Source organism: Primulina huaijiensis, chromosome 6, assembly GCF_012295235.1.
Source record: "Primulina huaijiensis isolate GDHJ02 chromosome 6, ASM1229523v2, whole genome shotgun sequence".
In the NCBI taxonomy this organism is placed as follows: domain Eukaryota; kingdom Viridiplantae; phylum Streptophyta; class Magnoliopsida; order Lamiales; family Gesneriaceae; genus Primulina; species Primulina huaijiensis.
The window spans coordinates 15908267-15931642 of NC_133311.1; the positions used below are offsets into that span (position 1 = coordinate 15908267).

The 23376-nt window shown below is 36.2% G+C and overlaps 2 protein-coding genes across 5 annotated transcripts; one reads left to right on the top strand and one right to left on the bottom strand.

The window, feature by feature from the left end:
* Positions 1 to 2841: 2841 nt before the first annotated feature.
* LOC140979704 (uncharacterized) lies at positions 2842 to 9383 on the top strand. 2 transcript variants are annotated; one of them, XM_073445241.1, is made up of 14 exons: positions 2842 to 3219; positions 3568 to 3702; positions 3898 to 4051; positions 4203 to 4276; positions 5211 to 5270; positions 5360 to 5560; positions 5879 to 6007; positions 6441 to 7127; positions 7203 to 7395; positions 7560 to 7753; positions 7997 to 8098; positions 8214 to 8353; positions 8597 to 8869; positions 8974 to 9383. In XM_073445241.1, the coding sequence occupies exons 1-14, from the start codon at positions 3001 to 3003 to the stop codon at positions 9236 to 9238; spliced, it is 2826 nt and encodes a 941-aa protein (XP_073301342.1). In that variant the 5' UTR covers positions 2842 to 3000; the 3' UTR covers positions 9239 to 9383. The 2 variants fall into 2 exon arrangements, with proteins under 2 accessions (XP_073301342.1, XP_073301343.1); XM_073445242.1 differs by having other exon boundaries at positions 3898 to 4045.
* A 3127-nt stretch (positions 9384 to 12510) lies between these two features.
* Positions 12511 to 15799, bottom strand: LOC140978637 (ACT domain-containing protein ACR4-like). Of its 3 annotated transcripts, none has more exons than XM_073443836.1 (8): positions 15549 to 15799; positions 14641 to 14715; positions 14490 to 14535; positions 14285 to 14399; positions 14124 to 14191; positions 13442 to 14038; positions 13246 to 13350; positions 12511 to 12962 (listed from the first exon to the last, which is right to left on the bottom strand). In XM_073443836.1, the coding sequence occupies exons 2-8, from the start codon at positions 14685 to 14687 to the stop codon at positions 12612 to 12614; spliced, it is 1329 nt and encodes a 442-aa protein (XP_073299937.1). In that variant the 5' UTR covers positions 14688 to 14715; positions 15549 to 15799; the 3' UTR covers positions 12511 to 12611. The 3 variants fall into 3 exon arrangements, with proteins under 3 accessions (XP_073299937.1, XP_073299936.1, XP_073299935.1); XM_073443835.1 differs by having other exon boundaries at positions 15340 to 15798; XM_073443834.1 differs by lacking the exon at positions 15549 to 15799 and having other exon boundaries at positions 14641 to 15316.
* Between the last annotated feature and the right edge of the window lie 7577 nt (positions 15800 to 23376).

The following is a 23376-nucleotide window of genomic DNA, read 5'->3' on the forward strand; positions in this document are numbered from 1 at the left end:
AATGTCTCAAACCCTGATGTTGTGGAAAAATACGTTGTTCCAACTTATCTCTAGAATAATCAAATCTAAAGGACTGATATCAATTGAATTAAGATAACATAAATATTTCTGTGCATGTGGATCGAAAATTTTTGTCACGACTGGCTTTGTTTCTGAATTCGAGTAAGGCACAATTATGCTCTATTTCTGTTATGCTTTTGTGAGAATAAAAACGGTCCTTCACCTTTTATATATTATTTCTGTATAATTATTTTTAAAATGTTTGAATGGAGGAATACACCCTGCTCATTGAGCGACTTCTGTATCACTCACCATTTATATCAATTTTAGATTGTGAGAACCCAAATTTTTGGGCATGTAATTAATTAAATATAGACGTGTATAAGAATTTATTTTCGAGTTATAATAAATTCGAAAATATAAATAATACATGGAAATCGAAATCCAGTGCAAGATACACGATAAATTAAGGCTGGATATCAATCAAATTGGAAGGAAATATTACATACAAGGCAGCTTTTCTCAACAAGGAAGCGTATCAATAATTTATGGAAGGAGCATCTCTCAATTTTGGAAGGAAAATCAATCGGTTTATGGTAGGATTCTCACCCAGCACCTATAAATACCCCCTAAGCCTTTAAAAAAAAATTGCACCCCTCATTCTAGCAAGCAATTTTCGAAATTTTCTCTCACAAGTGCTCCCAAGAATTTTTGAAATTTTTGCTCTCCAAAAATTCTGCACGAGTCATCAAAATTCTGTCCAAAGATTAAATTTCGTTTCTCTTGCTCGGGTGCAAGGACTCCGATCTCCACCGTTCAGAATATACTTCGATATGTTTCGAACAACATATCCAAAATTCGGCCAAATCCAACGGTTAGTTTTTCGTTTATAGCCTTTGCAAGAAAACTGCTCAGATTCTATGCGAGAATAGCATATACCTACGGTTTTCGTCTATTAACAGGTTAAAGAGACTTCCAAATCCAATCTCCACCGTTCATAATTTATTTGACGTACTTATGAACCTACTGTTAAAGTTTGAGCCCGATCCAACGGTTTAATAAGGTGCAAGGAATTTTACAAGAGGGATGATTTGTCGGCAGATGTGCTATTACGTTCTCGAAGTGTCGATTGCACGATTCTTCTATGTTTCTCGAATTCTTCACGTTTTCTTTCAGGTCTAAGGTAAGTGGGCTTGTTTTAAAGATTAAATCTCGTTATGCATATTATCTTATTCGTTTTTGAAAATACGGTCGAGTACATTCTTCTCCTACTCCTTTCTTGTGTTGATTGTCATATGGTTTTGAGCACTGTGAGGAGTCGACTGGATATGGGTGGGAATCTCAACCATGACGTACCCTTACGCGGTGGGGGATATAACCGCTATACGGCCTCTCCCCCTTAGAGGAGTAAAAATTAGGGACTGATATCAGTAAACCATATAAAGTANTCCAACCCCGGTCTCGGGGCGTGACATAGATAAAAGTGAAATTGAAGTATTTCATATTTGCTGGCCTGATGGTTTCTTTTCTTCTTTTTCTGGTAAAAACAAGATAAAGACGTTTATGTGATGATTTTGAGTTGTAACACAAAAGAGTTTTGGCTTTTGTGGAGTTATATATTTAAATGTTCACTTAGAAAGTGGTGATGTCCTAGAAAGGTCCTGGTCACCGTTGGACTCGGGCAGGAAGGGAGGGCAAAATACAGGACCAGATTTCCAAGTTTCTCCCGGAAACTGAGTAGAGCTCGGGTAGAAGTTAATCAAGGTTCAGATCATACAACCAGGGTCATCTCAGCTTCCCCAATCTACCAAGATGTCATCAAAAAGTATTGCCCATGTTCGTGCTCCGCTCACAAGGGCCCGAAACATGATTCTTGACCACTACAAAATGAAAGAAACATATATAATAGTGACAGAAATTCAGAGATTACGATTAATTAAGCGATACAAGTCAACAGTTCATATCTACGGAAACATCTCAAAACATTTTGCGTCATGAAAAAGCTCTAACTAGAGGACACTTGAGTTTTTAACCTTATAGAAACTTGATCAAAACCTAGCTTCATTTCGTGCTTCTGTACGAGGGTTGGTCAGTAGCTTCCATATCTCAGTCCATCGCTTTTCTTATGAGTTCATAGCCAGCAAAATATAATGCCCACCAAGTGGAGCAAACATTTCTCAATTGTCTTTAAAACCAAACTTGGAGAAAATTGTTTTCTTCAAAAAGATCAAAATCATTTTACAAAAATCTTTTCAAAACTCACACTTTAAGTTTTTTGCTTTATAAAACATTATAATATTTTTAAAGTATTTGTCCAAATAGAGCTATATAATTTTTTTTTCTTTTTTCCCCCAAAATCCCATTTTCGCACCTCTTAACATAGAAATATGAAACATCTTATACATTTCTCGATAAATTTATCTTCTCAACACCAAATTGAAGAGATTTAGATTTTAATAGTTATGTTAAAATAATTTTAAATATATTAATTATTGTTAGTTGTAAGAAAAATTAGATTATTATTCATTGCAAACATGAACAGTTAGCATGATATAATTTTTATGAAATCAATTTATGAAAATATCTCTAATAATTTAATTATTTAAAATATAAATTGATTAATCTCTCACAAAATGTAATTTTTAATCTATCTAATTTATAGGGATAAAATATTTTAAAATGGACTATATGAGAGATCCAAATCCCAGTAGAAATTAGAACCGAGGCCCATTAATAAAGGCCGCAATTAAAGCCCAATACAATACTTCATCGTCTTCCACATAACGCCTCCCATTAATAAAGCCCGAAATTAAAGCCCAATGCTTCATCGTCTTCTACATAACGCCTTAAGCCCTATTCGATTGAAATTGAGCAAGCCTCTGTTTCTGCTAAAACCCTAATCTACCTGTAGCTGTTTCAGAATTTTTTTTATCCGATTTGATTTGATTGCCATCGAATTTTTATTGCAGGGGGATATTAAGAGCCCAAAAATCGACTGAAATGGCTAAAGAATCCAGCTCAGGAAGTACGAAGAAGAAAAACAAGAAAAATAAGAGCAGCTTGAGTGTTTCAAAATCATTAGCGATGAAAAGCAAAGTTCAGAAAGATAACCCATTTGAGAGTATGTGGTCGCGTCGAAAATTCAATATATTGGGGAAAAAACGGAAGGATGAGGAACGACGGCGAGTTGGGCTCTCTCGTTCTCTGTCCGTGCAAAAGGTTTGGTCTTTTTTCGTAATTCATTCATGCCTTTCATGCTTTCCATGAGCATATATTTGTATTTGGGGTGTGTGGTGGTGTTATGTGCTGATTTTATCTTGCATCGTGAAATGGGTTGCTCTTGTCGTGTCTGTGCATGTATTCTCAGGGATAATGTTACCTTTTGCAATGAAAAAGATGGTCTTTTAATTGAGTCTTCACTCATCCATCATATATATATAGAGAATGTCTAAGGCAAGCGTAACTGTTGTTGATGCATGTGTTATGTATACTCAATGCATGTATTTGAATTTTTTATTTTACTTGAAGAATGACTGTGATATGAAAGCTGTTTTATATGAAATGCAGAGGCAGAAGACGCTGCTAAAGGAGTACGAGCAGAGTACGAAGTCGTCAGTCTTTGTGGATAAGCGAATTGGAGAGCAAAATGAAGGTCTTGAGGAGTTTCATAAGGCTATTCTAAGGTCTCAGCGTGTACGAAAGGTTAGCTTTCTCTAAAATTTGAAGAATCCTAGCTGGAACTTTTCTACATTGGAAGTATCCTGTAGGATAATTTGAAGCAAGCTGCTAATATGTTTGGAATGGCTGAAACATCACAGTAGACACTTTTCTTGTCTCTTTTTGTGCAAAAAGATTTAATGAAAATTTGATCTCATTCATTTCAATTGCCATTGTTAGCTAAATGTGAATAAGAAAAGCAAGTTCAACTTATCAGATGGGGAGGAAGATGATTTTGATATTGAAGACAATGCAAACTTCCTGGGAAGGGATGATTATGAAGATGAAGAACCATTTAATGAGGATGATGCTCGCCAATCATTTGGGAGTCAGAGTAAGTGTTTGTTTTTCTTAGTTGTGTGATTTCAAATGGTGTCATTCTTTTCCTCCTTACATGCATTTTTCTGGTCCTCAATTGACAAGAAGTTTAGTGTGCTTGATTTTCTGCCTATGTTGTTTCCATTTTTAACACCATTCTCGTGCAGAAGAGTTGGATGATATGGGACAGTTTGATCTGCGAGCTGAAGATGATCCAGAATTGAGATCTATACAGGAAAATGTGAGTTTCATTTTCCATCATGTTGCATTGAGGTTTTTTTTTAAATGAAAAGATGGTCCTAAAACTTTAAACCATTGTTTCCAGACATCTGTTCTTTACTCATGTGTGTGTGTGTGTGTGTGTGTGTGTTTTGTATTCCATATAGAAATTTCTACCACAAAATGGTATGTAAATGAGAGAGTAAACTTGAATTTTTGAAATGTTTGTTCTCGGTGTTCATTGGTGATTGGACAACTGTAATAGGTTTTCTGTTCAATTTTGAAAATTCTCGCTTTTTATGTAAGGTATTTTTTGGGATTCGTGTTCTATACTTCTGATACTGTAATATTGTTTTGTTGGTTTTTACTTGCAAATGCATCTGCACTTTTTTTTTGGTGCAACTGTGCAGAAATTTGAAGAATTGCAGGAATCACCCTTTAGGATCAAGAAATTTTTGTTGTTGTTTGTTTCCGTTCTTAGTTCATGATTATAAAAGGGAAGGGGTGGGAGACTGGAAAGGGATTGACAACGCATTTCATGTGCGGAGACTGGTTACATGTTCCTGATTCCAATTTCCTATATCAGTTCTCTCCAATGTGTGGGTCTTGGCTCAGAGTAATCAGCTCAGTTGAAGATTATCTTATATTGTTCAGTCTATTAATTATGTTGAATTGTTATTTTTAACCTATTTGTTAATATTTGGCTTATCTTTTTCGTCAGTCAATTATATTGTTTTATGGCCTTGAGTTGGAGAGAAAATGTTGCTGCACTTCCCCCCTTTACAAGACTTTCATTTGCTGACTTGTCTTTTTGCATTGTAAAATATCAAGTCCAATCTTCTTATTTGAATTATCACCTACCCAAGCACATTATTATTCATTTCTACTCAAGAAGCAACTTTTCCATGCCCTAAATTCTGTATTTGCTTCTGATGATGAGACAATCTTTCTTGCAGAAGCAAAAGAGCAAGAAAGAAGTGATGGAGGATATTATTTCTAAAAGCAAATTCTTCAAGGTTGTGGTTTTTTTGTAATTAATAGACCACCATTTAACAAGAATATTTCCGACACAATGCTTGTGCTTTATCTCCCGAAATCCTATCAGGCTCAGAAAGCGAAGGATAAGGAAGAAAATGAAGAGTTCATCGAACAATTGGATAAAGATTTTATGTCTTTAGCTCAGTCTCAAGCTCTGCTGTCCCTGACACAACCAAACAAAATGGGAGCTCTCAGAGCTCTAGCAAACAAAAGCATCTCAAATGATGTGGCGACAAGCTCTGGGCAGAAAAAAAATTCCTTTCAGCAGGTATGCTTTGATTTTAAATGACCTTTATACCTTACTGTGAATATGTTTAACATTATTCATCTTCTAAATCTTTAGATGTATTAATTCTTTGGCCATTGTTAAGTAAATAAAATGAGGTGAAGAAGAAGAGAGAGAGAAAAAGGAAATGAAAATTAATATCCTTTTATTTTTTCTCATCTCTCAATGGAGTCTTCTGACCATATTACTTTGAGTGTATTTATGGTGGTTCAACATAATCTATTTCCGTTGTTTTTTTTTTTCATGCCATTTTCAATGTCCTCTGCCAAGTTTGATTATTGGAGTAAATTTTCTTGATAGGAACAACCTGATTCTTATGTGAAACTGGTCAGTGAGATGGCACTTGAGTTGCGGGCTCGACCATCAGACAGGACAAAGACGCCTGAAGAGATAGCTCAAGAGGAGAAAGAACGTCTGGAGGACTTAGAGGTACAGCTTGTTTTACATATCTCAGATTTTACTCTTTCATTTGAACATACACAAGCATACATGGAGATGGTGATTGTGGTGAGTGACCACATGTTTTGAGTTGCATTGTTTGTTCTTGATTGTTTCCTTGCTTCACGGTAGCGTAGTTTTTCAGTTTCTACAATAGTTTACTGCCCTGAAACTTTTATATTTAGCTTCTCAATGATATAAATTGGTCAAGTGGTTGCACTATAAATATTAAATCATAAATGGCACGTGCTTACATCAAGGCCGGTATTTGTATATTTGAAAAGTTTGAGTTTCTTTGAAATTCGTTTTCTTAATTTTTCATGAAATATAATTCCTTAAATGAAACCCTGATATGGTAGCTGGCGAGTTGAAGAGAATAAATTTATACTGTTAACATGTAGTTTTCTGTGGACCGCTATTGTAGGAAGAGCGTCAGAAACGGATGGCTGCTACTGACAACCCTAGCGACGAAGATGCAGATACTTCCGAGGATGATGAAGAATCTGCTAAGCGACCGAAACATATATCTGGAGATGATCTTGGTGATTCCTTCTCGCGTGATGTGAAATCAAAGCCTAAAGTAGGCTGGATTGATGAGGTTCTAAGAAAAGGAAATTCTAGCGATCTTGAGAGTGAAGATGGCACAAGTTCTGAGGAATCTGAAGATGATGATGATGATGAGGGGAGCGAAGAAGGATCTGATAACAATCATGACAAAGATGAGCAGTCTCAATCTCTCAAAGATTGGGAACAAAGTGATGATGAAAATATTGACACTAATTTTGAGGATGATGAAGAAGCAGCATCGGAAGATGATGATAACGAGGAAGAAGATGAAGGAACACTGGTGGATATTGTAGACCAAAAGAAGGCTTCAGAAAGTAGGGTTGAACAAAACATTGGTTCAAGTATTCGTGAAGTGAGAACTAATTTGAAAGAGGATTTGCATCAACAAGTGGAGCTTCCCTATACAATTGAAGCTCCAAAAAATTTTGAAGAACTTTGCGCATTATTGGAGAATCGTTCGGACGAACAAATTATGGAAGCTATTCGGCGAATTCGAACATTCAATGCGATCTCTGTTGCTGCTGAGAATCGGAAGAAAATGCAAGTATGAATTTAATATATTTGGATTGTCTGTTTTTTTTCTTGTTGACAAGTGAAGTAATATTAAATAAATTTCCAGGTGTTCTATGGTGTTTTGTTGCAATATTTTGCTGTTTTGGCAAATAAAAAACCATTGAACTTCAAATTGCTTAACATGCTTGTCAAGCCTCTGATTGAAATGAGTTCAGAGACCCCATACTTTGCAGCCATATGTGCTCGTGAGCGGTTGCTTCATACCCGTACTCAATTCTGTGAGGATATTAAGAATACAGGTTGGTTACAGTATGAATCAAAAAGCTATTATTTTTTCTAAACCTCCACAATTTTCCTTTTTTAAAAAATTTGTCTTTTCATGGATATCTACTACTGATATATCGGTCTTGTCGTTTATTTTATTGTATTTCCTTAAATATGCCTTTCCCTTCGTCCATGACAGGGAAAAGTTGTTGGCCTTCTCTGAAGACACTCTTCTTGTTGAGGTTGTGGTCCATGATTTTCCCATGCTCCGATTTCCGTCATGCGGTTATGACCCCAGCAACGTTGTTGATGTCTGAATACCTCATGCGGTGTCCAATAATCTCAGGCCGGGATGTTGCAATTGGATCCTTCTTATGCTCCATGTTGCTTTCTGTGAGTATACCTATTGAAGTCTGTTTTCCCCTTGTTGATTTACGTGGATGTGTTGTATTTGAAAGGTGCCATTTGAAGAATGGCAGTCACTTTTAGACAAATAGCTTTTCAGTTGCGTTATTGATCTTCCTGCTATGGGTTGGATACCTGTTCCTTTACATGGAAACTATTTTATATTCCAAGCTTCTCTTTGCCTTCTCTTCCTAGTCATGACTATATATGCTTGTAATAAATGTTCTGCAGGTCAGCAGACAATCCGAAAAGTTCTGCCCCGAGGCAGTTATGTTTATCGAAACTATGCTAATGATAGCTCTTAATAATAAAAATGGACGACAAGATTCTCAGGTTTGTTTTAAGTGATTTCTTGCATTTACCAACAGAACAAGTTATAGAGCAGTTGCTGGCTCGAATTTGTTCTCTTAGGGGAAGAAATGACTGTTTGGTGATTGTTACAACACAGTTATGCCGTCTCATGGAAGTCAAAGCACTAAAACCATTACTCCGACTTCAAACTCGTGTTGAAGAGATCAATTCCTTGGACTTCTTAATGTTAATGGAATTGCCTGATGATTCCCCTTGTTTTGCTTCGGATAATTTCAGGTATTAAATTTTTCATTATTCTACGGACGCGTGTGCTCTGCTTATTTCATGTACCATGTTCCACTTTCTTTCAGCTCGATTTATCATTGTTGATGTCAGAAGCATAAAATATTAAAATGATCACTCCTCTTTTTTATGCAAGGATTCTGTTGACATTTTTATATTTATCGTAGCATATCCAACTTATGATGTTCTTGTCTGGAAACTGTTCTCTTGATGATAATGAAGTCCTTTTACGCACAGGGTCGGAGTACTTTTTGCGATTATAGCAACTCTGAAAGGGTTCGTCAACATATATGAAGGATTCAAATCCTTCCCAGAGATATTTTCACCGGTCTCCAAATTATTACTTCAACTAGCAGAACAAGATCACATCCCAGATGCATTGAAGGTTGAAATTAAAGACGCCATCCAACACATCAAGAACAAATCTCAAGAAACCTACTTTATACGCCAACCTCTACGATGGAGAAAGCAAAAGATAATTAAAACAGAAATTCCCAAGTTTGAAGAAAAGTATGTCTTCGTTATATTAGACTTTTATCTGTTCTCTACCACAAAATATAGTGAATGATAGCCATCGAATAAAATGTTCATGATTCTTTTTATTTCACGTGAAGCTTTGTGAAAGGAAGAGATTATGACCCAGATCGTGAACGAGCTGAGAGGAAAAAACTGAAGAAACGCTTGAAACAGGAAGCCAAAGGCGCTGCACGTGAACTGCGCAAGGACAATTACTTCTTGTTGGAGGCGAAGGAGAAGAATAAAGCGCGGATGGAAGAAGAAAAGGCTGAGAGATATGGGAAAACTAGAGCTTTTCTTCAAGAACAGGAGCATGCATTTAAGTCTGGACAGTTGGGGAAGAACAGGAAAAGAAGGCGATGACTTCTCTAATTTTTTCCCCTTTGGTTAACGTCCTACACAATTTTATGAATCTTCAGAGAGTTAATTATTTAAAGTAAATTATTTTAAAATCGTGTAATATAGAAATTTTCCGTGTTCCAGTTGTTAAAATAGTGAAATGTCCACCTACACTATTTTATTATTAATGTTCTTTAATGATGCTAAACGTGTTTTTTAAAACATTTCACATTAGAACAGTGAATTCTCATTCCACATTTCACCAAACAATAATAAAAACGAATAAACTTTAATGTTAAGCAGAAACCACACTAGAATCAACAAACTAATGTGACTCCGTGAGCCAAGTAAGTATATTTAAGCTGAAACAGTTCATTTTGAATTTACTCGTTCAATTTTAAGCTTTGATCGCCTTAATCTACTTTCTGAAGACTACTGTTACAAAAGAAATCCAAAATGGTTATAATTTTTTTTGTTTGATAGATGAATCGAAACGTGTTTTTTAAGTTGCTCACAATAATATTATCTAAAAGACTTCATTTACATCATTACCACCATTTATAGTGTTGGTAAAGTGACAAGTACTCAATTCTATAATTAGTATTAATGAAATCTGAGTTATTATATAATTTAAAAAATTTGAATTATATTATTATCATTAATTATAATATTTGATAAAGTGGCAAATGACATATCCTATCTACATAGTCTTCATAGTCATAGGTAGCCTTCCACTTTTGAAATTGACACAATGTCATAACCTTTGATCGAAAAAAGGTTGGAAAAATGGGTTTTGAGCCCATTAATATTCGAAAATTAATCAAGGATTATTAGTCCAATAAAAATCAAAATTGACATGAAAATTGGAAGTTACATTTCGAGTAGATATTTTAAATTTGTTCAAAACCGATTTCGAGGTAAATGAGAAAGTAATTATTGAAGTTGAATAATAAAGTTCATTTAAGTGTATTAAATAAAATGGTGGAAACTATCTTACATTGGAAAAATATGAAAGAAATATCTCCTTCTATAGAGTTGTGTGCCATGAGTTATTGTCATGTTCAAGTCAAACGTGCTCAAGCCAACCGAGTGTGATGGAGATGCGACACATTGACCGCACTCGAGGCTTCATGTGCACGGTGCAAGGACACATTGATTACGCACTTTGTGCACTTCACACAAATGGAATGGACGCACGGTATTGAATTTGATCAAAGAATGTGATCCAATGGTCATGACTCTCCAAAATAGGTCGGATCTACACCATTAGATCAAAATCGATCATATTACTTATATCAGTATGGAAAGAGCTTATTACACACATAGAAACTCGAAAATACACTGGTTTTTCGTTATCTACGTATTGATGCATATTAAATTTCCGTTCATCATTTCTGAAAGTTCAAAAAGCATATTAAGTTCGCCATGTTTTGTAATTTGGAGTGCTCATATTGCAAAACAAAAGTCGTTCATGTCATATTCCATAAAAACTGTGTGTGAGACAAATTCATCTTAAGGAGATAAAGTTGAACTATAGGCTTGATTTTATTCTATTCGTGTCTTATTCCAACACTTGTTGAGACATCTCCTTAAATATCAAGCATACAGCTTCAGATTTGTACATTATTCATATCCAACAAAAACAAGAATTAAAGTAAGATGTAATTAAGTTTTGATTAAATAACTTATTTATATTATTCAATTATTTTAGATAACTCATGTTTTTCAATAGAGTCTCGACCGGATTATAAATAAACTTAAACCATTCATATTATATACAATAATTAAATAAATAAATCAAATATAATAGCTTAGGAAGTTTCCAAGAAATTTTCCACGTTTGTTCAAGAATATCCAAATGTGATTAGGCAATGCAAAGTAATCAAAAGATTCAAATAATTGAATCAATTCAGATTCCCCGGCCATTAATTAAAATTTTATTTACTTGTCATTTTCAGACAGTTATATTATAATATGGTCCTACTTTATTACTTTATCGATAAATCTTATTATAAAGGTTTCTATGAGATGCTCTCACGATTCAATTTTATGAAACGAATCTCTTATTTGCCATAAATAATAAAAATATATTTTTATATTAAAAATATTATTTTTCATTATTAATATAAGTCGGATCACTCTATCACACACATACACACACAAAAGTTGAGAAATTATTGCCAGCCGCCGATCCCACAAACAACTACAAAAGTTACTTGGTGGCCGCGTTTAACTTAAAAGCTCCAATCAAATCAAACAAATTCATTAATAATAGCGTATTAAATCATTTCATATTGCCATTGATATTTTATTTTATTGTTTAGGGGTGATCATGGTACGGTTTGTGGTTTGTTTAAAAAAATTCAAACCGAATTATCATTTATGGTTTGGTTATGCTTTGTTTTTTAAATTGTGGTTTAAAATATAAAATTGGTTTTGTGGTTTTGAAACGATTGTGGTCGTTTTACGGTTTTTTGTGAATGATAAGTAGAAATTATATTTTAGATATTGTTGATGTTAGGGTTTTTTTGCTATTGATATTTTACTTCCAAATATATATATTCAGATACTACTGATAGAGATTTTTCTGGCTCTAAATTTAGGTATTCGGATTTTTCTTGATTATTAACGTAAATGCCTCCAATAGCTGTCCGAATTAACTGATTAGTTGAGCGCTTGAACATTGTTCAGAAGTTCGGTTTTTTCTACTCATACTTTTTCAAACGAGCATGTCGTATAGGGCTTGTCAGTTCCGTTTACTTGGCTAGCGTGGTTTGCATACTACTGCATTACCCAAAGTTTACACCAAATAATTACGTCTGTGAATTCTCCCATCATAAAAAAGAAAACTTTGTTTTTAAGCTTTGTGGCCGGCGTAGTATTATGCATGTTTAGCAAATGAGAAGGCTATAAATTAAAAAATAAAAATATTTGTTAGATCATAGTTTTGTAACATAAGAGAGAGTGTTTGTAAGAAATTATGTCATCAGAAAAGTTGTTAAATTTATAGAATGTGGAGAAGTGGGAAAAAAAAGAAGAAGAAGAAGTTAATGATGTTCGAAAATAAAAATGAAAAATTGGATATTTTTTAAGATAATGTATTTGATAAATAAGTGATTCTAATATTATTTTTTTTATTTAAATACCAAAAATATCCTAATTAAAGTGTTTTTAAAATAGGAGATTTGACGGTGTAAATGAATGTAAAAAATAATTTTGAATGAAACAAAATATTGAGTGCAAGAGTGTTCGGAGAAAAATCCATTTGTACACCAAACTACTTGATCAATTTTGAAGAATTAGATTCACATGGAACCAAATCTATTCAAATTAAAACCATTCAAAGCATGTAATCTATACAAAGTCATCAGGTAATTGTATGATCTCATGCATGTTTTCAAGAATCGGACCTAACCAAACCGAAATTACAGAACGATCTTGATTTGAGGAGACCCCCAAACAAGAATCTGGTGGAGGATTCTTGAGGGGCTGGATTTGACCCATCGGGGCACCCTTTAACTCTAAGTAAGGTATGCCCTATGGCCCCTATCGTTTTCCGGATGGAATCTATGATCTTGGGGTCGACCGGATATCCCGAAGTGCAACGAACATAAAACGAGTTGATGGCTTTGCCTGCTCTTGTCGTCACTTCTGCTCGAGTTACAGATAGGCTATTCTCACGGAAGATACGAGTTACATCAGCCAATAGGCCCACTCTATCTGTCGCGCATAGTTCTAGCTTCAGTCCCTGGTGATGAACGAAACAAAAAATGAGTTAAATCAATGCAAGAAATGGAGAAAACACCTTTGTTGCATAGATAACGAAGCAATATTATAAGAAATAAGCAGACTTTTGGAAGATAGTTTTGATTTAAAATATGAACTCTAAACAAGAATCAAACAGAATATGATGGCATATGTAACTCAAAATTTTCTTCAACAGCTTGATCGTGTCGACTAGCCACGTTTATCGGAGTGAAAAGATAAGCTGCAATATATGACAGTTTAGCAAAAACATTATCTGTTCTTACTTCAGATACTCTTCTCTGTATTGCTGCTTCAAGACATTGGATAACCCTTTGCCTTTCGGCATCCGATTTCACTGGGGATCCATCTATATGCCTTATGCAATATTCCTTCAAATGCAAAAACAAGAACATTTTTTAGACATATTGTAAAAACATTTATGATTCCAATCGTATTTGTCATAATTCATAAACAGTATACCTGATGAGCTTCGGGTCCCTTGGCCTCAACATTTCCATGGGAAACTACATATTGCATCTCTGTCAGAGTAAATACTATATCAAAAAGAAGCTTCGGCCTATCCTTGCACTGGATTGTTACCACAGAGTAGTCTTTTTCATGCCAGTTTACGACATTAACACGTGGGGTTTCTTTATCATTCAACGAATAATCATCGCACATATGTTCGTAATCTCTGTCGTCGAACATCATTTGGTGAAGCCTTCTAGCTGTGTGAGTGACCCCATTGGAGACCACAGTTTTAGCTTTCCTATAGCTGTTACCACCCTTTAGCAAAGGAAATAAGCGGCGCTTAACCATGGTTAACCTGTCGGGATCTGTCACCGCACCCCCTGTTTTTTCGTCTGTTACTTGCATAACAGCTGCTGCACGAGTGTTATGTGTCCATACCTCGGCATTAACCACGTTACATTTGAGTTGTGTGAGAATTGCACTAACTTCAGATAGTAGCCCTGGTCTATCACTTCCTATTAACTCGATGGACGTGTGCTCCATCCCTGATTTCACGTCGACTGATGTTCTCCTTGAAGATGCGAAACAAGAATCGGGGCCAAGTGACTGAAAATAAAATGAAAAGTTCATATGGATTGTTAAAAATATACAGAGGAAGCTTGAAAATTGCCAAGATCAAGACAACTCTAACCTTTTCAATATAATTTAGAGTCCCTGCATCAGTTATCTTGTTTCCATCTTGATCAGTGACATTGAAAACTAAAGAGGAAAAAACTTCTCCAGATTACAATTCAACAACATCAGGAAAACGTAAAGTAAGTTTCCAATATCACATAAACGAAATATTTTTACCATCCATGAACCATCCACCATCGGAGCATATATAAGCTTTGGTTATAATAAGATTGAGATCAGTAAGAACTTGTACGACTTCGAGAAGAATTCCATATTTGTTAGCACTATCCACCTTCATTAAAAGAGGAAAATTAGCAGACATCTCTTAAAAAAGCAACATGAAGACCGAAAAAAAAAAAAGAAGAATCAAACAGATTCATACCTGAATGATTGTTGCGTTTTTGCATGATTCGTTATCGATCACGACTCTGGCAATAGGTGAGGAGAGTGATATAATTAAGCACTAAACCACAGGAAAAGAAGGAACTAAACTAAGTTAACTCATATGAATTAGAATAGCAGAGAGACAATACCTTGGAGGGTTCATTCTCCTGATAAACTTCTCATATTCATCGTCCATGTTTAAAGAAAATTCTCACTGGAAGAGTCTGGGGAAAATAATTGAAACTTTAGATACAGCAAGATTGGATTTTGTCTCCAAGAAAATGCTATAAAATGATTGAAGAATTATCAAGAAGATTTAATCCCCCCCCTGAAAGGTTCTTGCATTCGTGGGGTCTCAGCTTTTATAGAGGCATAGCCCATCAAACACATGATTGCCCCCAAAAAGAAAGAAAGAAAGAAAGAAGGATCTTAAAAGCACACGACTCACACACATGGAGTTGTGAAAAACGAGAAGCATACGAAATCACAGGCTGGACACAGCTAAATCAAGAAAACACAGTTCAACCTCCGCCCCCAAATTCCCGCAAAACCAAACAGAAACCCACCGCCAATTACTACTTACTAGGATCCATCAAAGAAATTAAACCAACAGATTCAACAAATATTATCACCAGAAGTTCTCAAAAAAAAAAAAGTGATTACAAGAACAATAAAATAAAGGGGAACGAGAAGTGACAAGAAACTGAACGAGGAACAACTTAGAATTCAACTAATACAACACATCTCGAGATAATTCAATGTAAAGGATAGGACACTAAGTAGCCTAAAAAGAAACCAAATGAAGAGCATGCGATGGCAACAAATAAACATCTGAAAATGGAGCATACCCTTCAAAATTCTTGAGGATTCTTGATTCTCTAAAATAAGACGACCTTGAAATAAACTATACAGAATGAAAAATGAAGCCTTGATACATGTGAGTCTGGCTCCCACAAATGTAACAAAGAACATAAACATAAACAGAGCGTGAATCAAGAAAGTAGAAATCTTTGAACTCTGCGATACTTCCTCAAGTCTTACGGGATAGAAAACTCACTTTCACCTCTAGTATGCGTGGAAATACATGTGTTGTGTGTATTTATAGCAGGTTGTAAATTCTAATTTCGGCATCTCATGGAAATTTCAGGGTCCCCGCCCGAGTCTCTACACAATACATTTACCATGAAAGAATACCACAAAACCCAAGAAGGTGGAGGGGCTTTGAATATACGATCTACTTGGCGTACATTGGTAGCTGGCCCACATGTTTTTGGGGTAATATTTTTGGTTCATCGTACCAAGTTTAGCCGTCGGACACGATGAGATTAATGTTGTTCCAGCATTGGTAACGGTTGCAACTGTTGGGTTTTAATTGGTGGGAAAATTGGTAGTTGATGATACTGTTTAAGGTGCATTCAAGTTTGGGGTTTTACGGGCACGTATCGGTAAAATTCAACTCAGTTTTACTATATTATCCAAGAATGTATCCAATAATCCACATATATATATATATATATATTAATACAATAAATAAATAATATTACTCGAAATGAGAGGTCTGAGTAAGCAGTCAATTTGAGTAGTCGGCTGACACTCCAACAATTCTTAAAGAGCAAACTTTTGTGAGTTGACCTGTAACACAAACAAACGTTAGAAACGTCAGAGTATGTCTGACGATAGAATTCTGATGCTCAATGCGAACAAATTTGAGTAATCAATTAATCTCGGCAAACACTGCAACAACTTCTAAAAAAATGTTTTTGGATCATCACTTACAACGCAAACAGACATCAAAGACGACGGAAATTGTGGGACGTTAACATTCTGATGCCCAAATTTGCTCTCACCCAAATAAAATCTACCAAGAAACCAAGAGTACTTCAAGAATAAAATGAGAGAGAAGGCTCTAGGACCTTGTCCCTACGAGGGCTTACCTGGAAAAGTGGCCTTAGTAATGAGTTCTCATAATTAAATATTCTTCCTCTCATATATTTGATGCTTATTATTATTATTATTATTATTATTATTATTATTATTATTATTATTATTATTATTATTATTATTATTATGTGTGTTCATATATATTTAAAAAATGTTATTAAGAAATTTCTAATTTTACGCCTTATTTAATAAATATTTTAGTAATTAAATGAACAAATCAGTGATTAAAAAAATTAAATAGGGTTAGATTAATAAAAAACAGATAAAATAATATTAAATATAAAAATAGATTATATATTTGAGACAAAAGAAAAAAATTCAATTTATATATATGAGACGCAAGGAGTAATACTCAATAAAGATGACAATGAGTCGGGTTTGAGAATGATTTCATATCATACGTGCACATCATCATTTATTATATGTATCTTCATTTAATATATCAATCATCATCATCATCATCATCATCCTTATTATCATCCCATCCAATGTTCAATTCATCATTATCTTCATATCCATTGGAGGATTGAATATTAACATCCTACTCAAATATCATATTATCATATATAATTGTATTTTCTCAAATTTGACTTATTTCGAGTAGACTGTGTATATATACTAAATTGTAGAAAACAATAAGGAAAAAAAATTAAATATAAAAATTAGCATATTAAACATTATTGAAGAAATAACAAAATATTATAAACAATTTATCATAAAATCATTATACTATAAAAAAAATATCAATTATATACCAATATCATTCAACAAAAACATGTTAGAATTCTTTGAACCTTGATACTCAATACTTTATTGACCCAGCCGCCACTTAGTCAACCTTCGATAATAAATTTGAGTTGTAATAATAGAACTAGGTCATTTATTTCCCTTCATCCTTTTTTTTTTTTTACCTATATATCTTCTATTCCATAATATTAACACTCGGTGCCTCCGTGCTTCATTGTTATCCATTTTTGTTTTTTTATATATATATTCTGAATGCAATGGTTGATTATTAGGTCTTCTGTGAGATTGATCGATCCAGTTCATATATACAATGAAAATTAATATTTTTTACATAAAATAAATTTTTTTCTCGTTCGTATCAGATTTAAGAACTCTTTAACAAAATTAACTTGTTAGACTATTTCATACAATTTTTTGTAACTATTTTTAATGCGCAGAATTACACGTTGTTGTTTCTTTCCATATGCAATTAAATTTAAGCTATCTATTTTGGTTTCATAAATCAAAATTATCTTTTTTTTCTATAAAACATTTAATATTTAAAAAAATTTGATCAAAAGTTTCATGAATTTCTTTCGAATCTAAAAACCGCTATGTTTCGATACACACTAGGTAAATCATCATATAAGCCACGATAAAACCATATTGGATAAACATAGTACGACATAAATAAGTCACGATAAATCATATTGACAGTAAGAATCAGACACATAAATTAGTCAAATATTTATCTACTTTATGCTGTTATTATTATTATTGATTAATTAAAGCCTGATTACACGATCCTTGTATTCTCGTGGTTTACGATGTTTAATTTATTCGATTAAAGGTGTTGGACAAATATGTACGTGGCGTCGACGTAAGTTTAAGAATTTATAAAATGGGACATCAAATTAGCACGATGCCCAGGTCACGGACAGTTGTCTAGGCACACCCTAAAAACATAGGTTTCTGTCTGTTGGTCTCTTAATTTTATAACGTTGTTGTGTCCCATCATCGGAAATTGATGACATGAATTTCAATTGTTATTTTATGACATGGTTTATAATTTGTTATTCCTATGAAATTTATTTTTAACAAATTTAAATATAATTTTGAATAACAAAAACTTGTGTGATCACCGGTCGTATTTTGTGAGACAGATCTCTTATTTGAGTCATCTATGAAAAATTATTACTTTTTATACTAAGAGTATTACTTTTTATTCTGAATATCGGTAGAGTTGACCCGTCTCCCAGATAAAGATTCGTGAAACCGTCTCACAAAAGACATACTCATAATAGATTTAATATACACAATTTTCATGTATAATAATAATTATCTTTTATAAAATATTTTTTTTTCTCAAAATAATTCATTTCCCCTACTTTCCTCTTTATTTAACTTATTTTCATCCTTTTCTTATGAACACATATATTTTTTATTTACATTGAATTTAAAAATAATATAATATCAAATTTTCCCACATATAGCTGTACTTTGACGTATAATTAATTCACCGCAGTTTATATTATATTATTTTGACAAGGGTCTCTCAAAACTAGTAAATTATAATAATATATGTATTTGAAGAAATAAAATTTTTATCTCAAATTTAATCAAGCAAATCAAATAAATTAGAGATTCCGGACCAAAACTAAACCCGGTCAAATGAGTTGCAGGATGAATATTGGTTAGGACCACAACAACCACTCACATGCATTATAGTACACTAATATTCGTACTTTCATTTTCTAATAAAAGTTAATATTTAATAATATATCACACTATCGATTAACAAAATTAACTCATACGACGACTATGTGTGCATCGCTTGCTCATGCAAACACGAGCAAACCCGAGTGGCCGGGCGAAAACGAATATAAGTAGAGCTCATACAATCTGACCAATTTGGTTAGTTGGTCCGGGTGGTTGTTGCAACAGAAGAAATTAATAATATGTAATATACATGTAATTCCGAAAGTTATACAATGTCCATGATACCCCCATAAGGATCCGGGTCGCTGATGACCCGGACACCATCAAGAGCCCGAGCACTACATATTTCCCAAGTATTCTCCGAACAGCCCGGTCTCTCGCGCAAGCACCCAGGCATTTTTTCTCTTCCCGGGCAGTCATCATAGCCCGAGCTCTCATACAGGTACCCGGGTAACCAATTGCCCGGGCCACCTCGAGAATTGAACCACACTCGAGTATGATTCATACAGGACGTCTAATCTGTCATAACAACTTGGGCTTGGAGTGTCTTAGAAGTCATCAGAAGATAGGGTATGGGCAGCCGACTTGTCATACTTAGTAGGTAGCACTGGAATCGAGGTACCTACCTCATCTTCTACTATAAATAGCAGGTATTAATGTCATTTACAGATTCTGAAATCTTGGAACTCTTAAGCATTACACATATTTTCTACTAAATATTGCTTTTGTTCATCTTCAACCTGCTGACTTAAGCATCGGAGTGGCCACGCCGGACACCCCTCCGGCGCCCATTCACGAGTTCCTTTCATTGTTTGCAGGTGCTATTGAAGCCATTATCTTCACTCAAATTCCCTAAAAACTATAAATTATTGATTTGAGCCGTTGGAGCTCTTTACCCGGCTCATCCATTTCAACGAAGTCACATCATTGGCGCTGTCTGTGGGAAGGTTGAGATTAAGGCGTTGATATGGCTCATACTCGAAGAACTAACCAAGATGATTCCCGGGCTCATGGGGATAATACGCGTGCTTCGGGGCAGGGTGGCGGTGTTCCTCCCACAGGACCCAACCTTATTACCATGACCCCGGAGGAGTTGGCTAGAATAATCTCCGAAGCAGTGGAGAAAGCTGTGGCCAGGAGAGAAGCTTCTCATCAAGTTACACCACCGGGAGGGAGGAAAATTAATGAGCAGGAGCAGGAGCAAGAGCAAGAGTGGAGGGAGGAGGAAGTGAGAGGAGAGGATGGGGAGTCTAGTGCTGGATCCAAATCACCTACCGTAGCTGAGGAGTTGTTAGAATTAAGGCAGAAAATGAAAGTTCTGGAAGGGCAGTTGGAGAGTCATAGCATTTCTCGAGCTACTGCTAAGGGTTGCCCATTTACTGATATCATTGTCCGGGAACCTCTTCCCGGAAATTTCAAGTCCGCCAAAGTCAAAGATTACGATGGCAATGCGGATCCTGATGAGCACTTAGCCCGGTTTGAGAACATGGCTATGTTACACTGTTATACAGATCGAATCAAGTGTAAGGTGTTCCTTACTACCTTGGTGGACTCAGCTCAAAGGTGGTTCGAAGGACTGACTCCTAAGAGCATTGATTCATTTAAAGACTTCCAGAAGGTGTTCCTACACCACTTCAGTAGTAGCAAGAAATACAAGAAGATTACTTTTAGTCTTTTCGAAGTTAAGCAAAACCTGGATGAAAGTTTGGGGGTTTATATCAAAAGATTTAATAGAGTGGCTTTGGATGTACCTACTTGCGCTACTGAAACAAAAACTACGGCATTCACACAAGGCTTGAGGGAGGGTGAATTTTTCAAATCGTTGACCAAAAAAGTGCCCGCGGATTTCGATGACTTATTATCCCGGGCAGAAAAATACATCAACATGGAGGTAGCCCAGAAGCAGAAGAGGGAAGCTGTAAGAAAAGAAAGAGGAGACCGGGTAGCTAGGCCCGAGGAGAAAGGACAGAGAAGGAATAATCCAGGACACTTCTCCCACCATGTGCCTCTTAAGATTGCCCGGGACAGAGAGGTCCAGGAGTGTAGTAGGGATCTGGCCCTGGACCATCAATTATCCCGGCCTGAGAAAAGAGGATTTTGTACTCTCCATAAGGTGTGTTATCACAACACCGAGGATTGCAAAACATTGAAGGGAAACTATTTCTCCCCTTCCACCCTGGAACAAAGTCAATCCAATAAGATACCGAGATTGCCATGGACATCTCCACAGCCAGGGTCCAGCGCTCGATGAGGGGGTATGAGGAGTATACCGAGAGGAGAGCCCGGGAGGAGAAGAGAGCCCGAGCTTGAGACAAAAAAGAATTCACCCCCTGCTACGGGGTTGATAAAAATGATATCAGGAGGCTCTACTGATGGAGACTCCAACCGAACGAGGAAGTCGAGGAGTAGGAGTCAGTGTATGGAGGTAGATGGAATGAGAAGGAGCGAGGCAGTAATCAGCTTTGGCCCAGGAGATTTAAAGGGGGTGAATCTACCCCACAATGATGCTCTGGTTATCCAAGCCCGGGTGGCAAATTATAACATTCTGAGAGTCTTTGTTGACTCGGGCAGCTGTGTAAATGTAATTTTTAAAGATGCCTTTGTGCAGATGGATTTGCAGGGTTACCATTTGGAAGCCGTGGAAACTGCCCTCTTTGGCTTTGCTGGCCATGTGGTCTACCCGGAAGGGGAGATTGTCTTACCACTAACCCTGGGATCCCAGGATATCAAGAAAACGGTGATGACCTCTTTCACTGTGGTGGACTCCCCATCTTCTTATAACATCATATTAGGGAGACCGGCCATGAATGAGCTAAGGGCTGTGGCATTTACCTACCACCAAAAGATAAAGTTTCCTGTGGGAGCCCGGGTAGGAGAAGTCCGGGGAGATCAGCCTTCTTCGCGAAAATGCTATGTGGAAGCAGTCCGGGCGGACCAGAGCAAATCCAAGAGGGAAGGGAAGAAAGCTAGAATGGATGAAGTAGGAGGAAGAGTGTTGGAGAAAGGAGAGGTGCATTTTGTCGTAGAGGAGGAGCAGGAAATGGTAGAAGTCGGACCAGGCCAGCAAATCCGAGTGGCTCGGGACCTTAGTGCATCCACCCGGGTTAGTCTGATTGACTGTTTAAAAGCTAATATTCATGTGTTTGCCTGGTCCCAACAGGAGTTGACGGGGATCTCTCCCCTGATATCGGAGCACCAACTGAATATCCTCCCTGGATCTCACCCGATAAAGCAAAAAAAGAGACATTGGTCCTGAAAAGGACAAAGTTATTGATGAGCAAGTAAAAGAGCTTTTGAAAGCCGGCCACATTCGGGAAATTCAATTCCCTACATGGCTCTCAAATGTGGTATTAGTACCCAAATCTACCGGAAAGTGGCGCATGTGTGTAGATTTCCGCGATCTCAATAAGGCTTGTCCCAAGGATCATTATCATCTGCCCCGTATTGATCAATTGGTGGATTCCACATCGGGCTTCGAATTACTGAGTTTCATAGACGCATATCAGGGGTATCATCAAATCCCCCTGGCCAAGAGTGATCAGGATAAATCTAGCTTCATCACCTCGGGAGGTACATTTTGTTATATTGTAATGCCTTTCGGGTTAAAGAATGCAGGAGCTACTTACCAGCGTTTGATGAACAAAGTTTTCGAGAAGCAACTAGGACGAAACGTGGAAGTCTATGTGGATGATATCCTGGGCAAGACCCGGGAGGTTGCCAGCTTTATTGATGATCTAGAAGAAATCTTTGCCACTCTCGTACATTACGGGATCAAGCTTAACCCAGCCAAGTGCATTTTTGGCGTAAAGAGTGGCAAATTCTGGGATTCATAGTGACAGATCGGAGAATTGAGGTGAATCAAGAGAAAGTCAAATCCGTGTTGTGCATGCCATCTCCTCGATCTGTCAAAGACGTACAAAAGCTGACCGAGAGGATTGCTTCCCTCTCTCGATTTATTTCCCGATCAGCGCACAGGAGTTATCCTTTCTTTCAAGTCTTGAGGAAGGCCCGACAATTTGGATGGGATGACAAATGTGAACAGGCCTTCTAGGACTTGAAGATCCATCTTGCAGAGCTCCCTGTGTTGATGAAACCAGAGCCCGGGGAAAAATTATTTGTTTATCTATCCACCACAGAGTATGCTGTCAGCTCGGTTCTAATAAAAGAAGAAGGCTCCGATCAAAAGCCTGTTTATTATGTCAGCCATGCTCTGAGAGGACCCGAGCTCCGGTACAGTGAAGTGGAGAAGATTGCTCTGGCCTTGATCATGACTGCCCGGAAGCTAAGGCCTTACTTCCTGTCCCATCGAATAATTGTCTTGACTAATAGTCCTTTAGGCAGGATCATGACTCATTCTGAAGTATTTGGGCGAATGATCAAATGGGCAGTGGAATTAGGAGAGTATGATATCGAATACAAACCCCGGGTGGCCATTAAAGCACAAGCCTTATCAGACTTTTTGTCCGAGATGGTACAACCCGATGAAGATGAAGTATGGA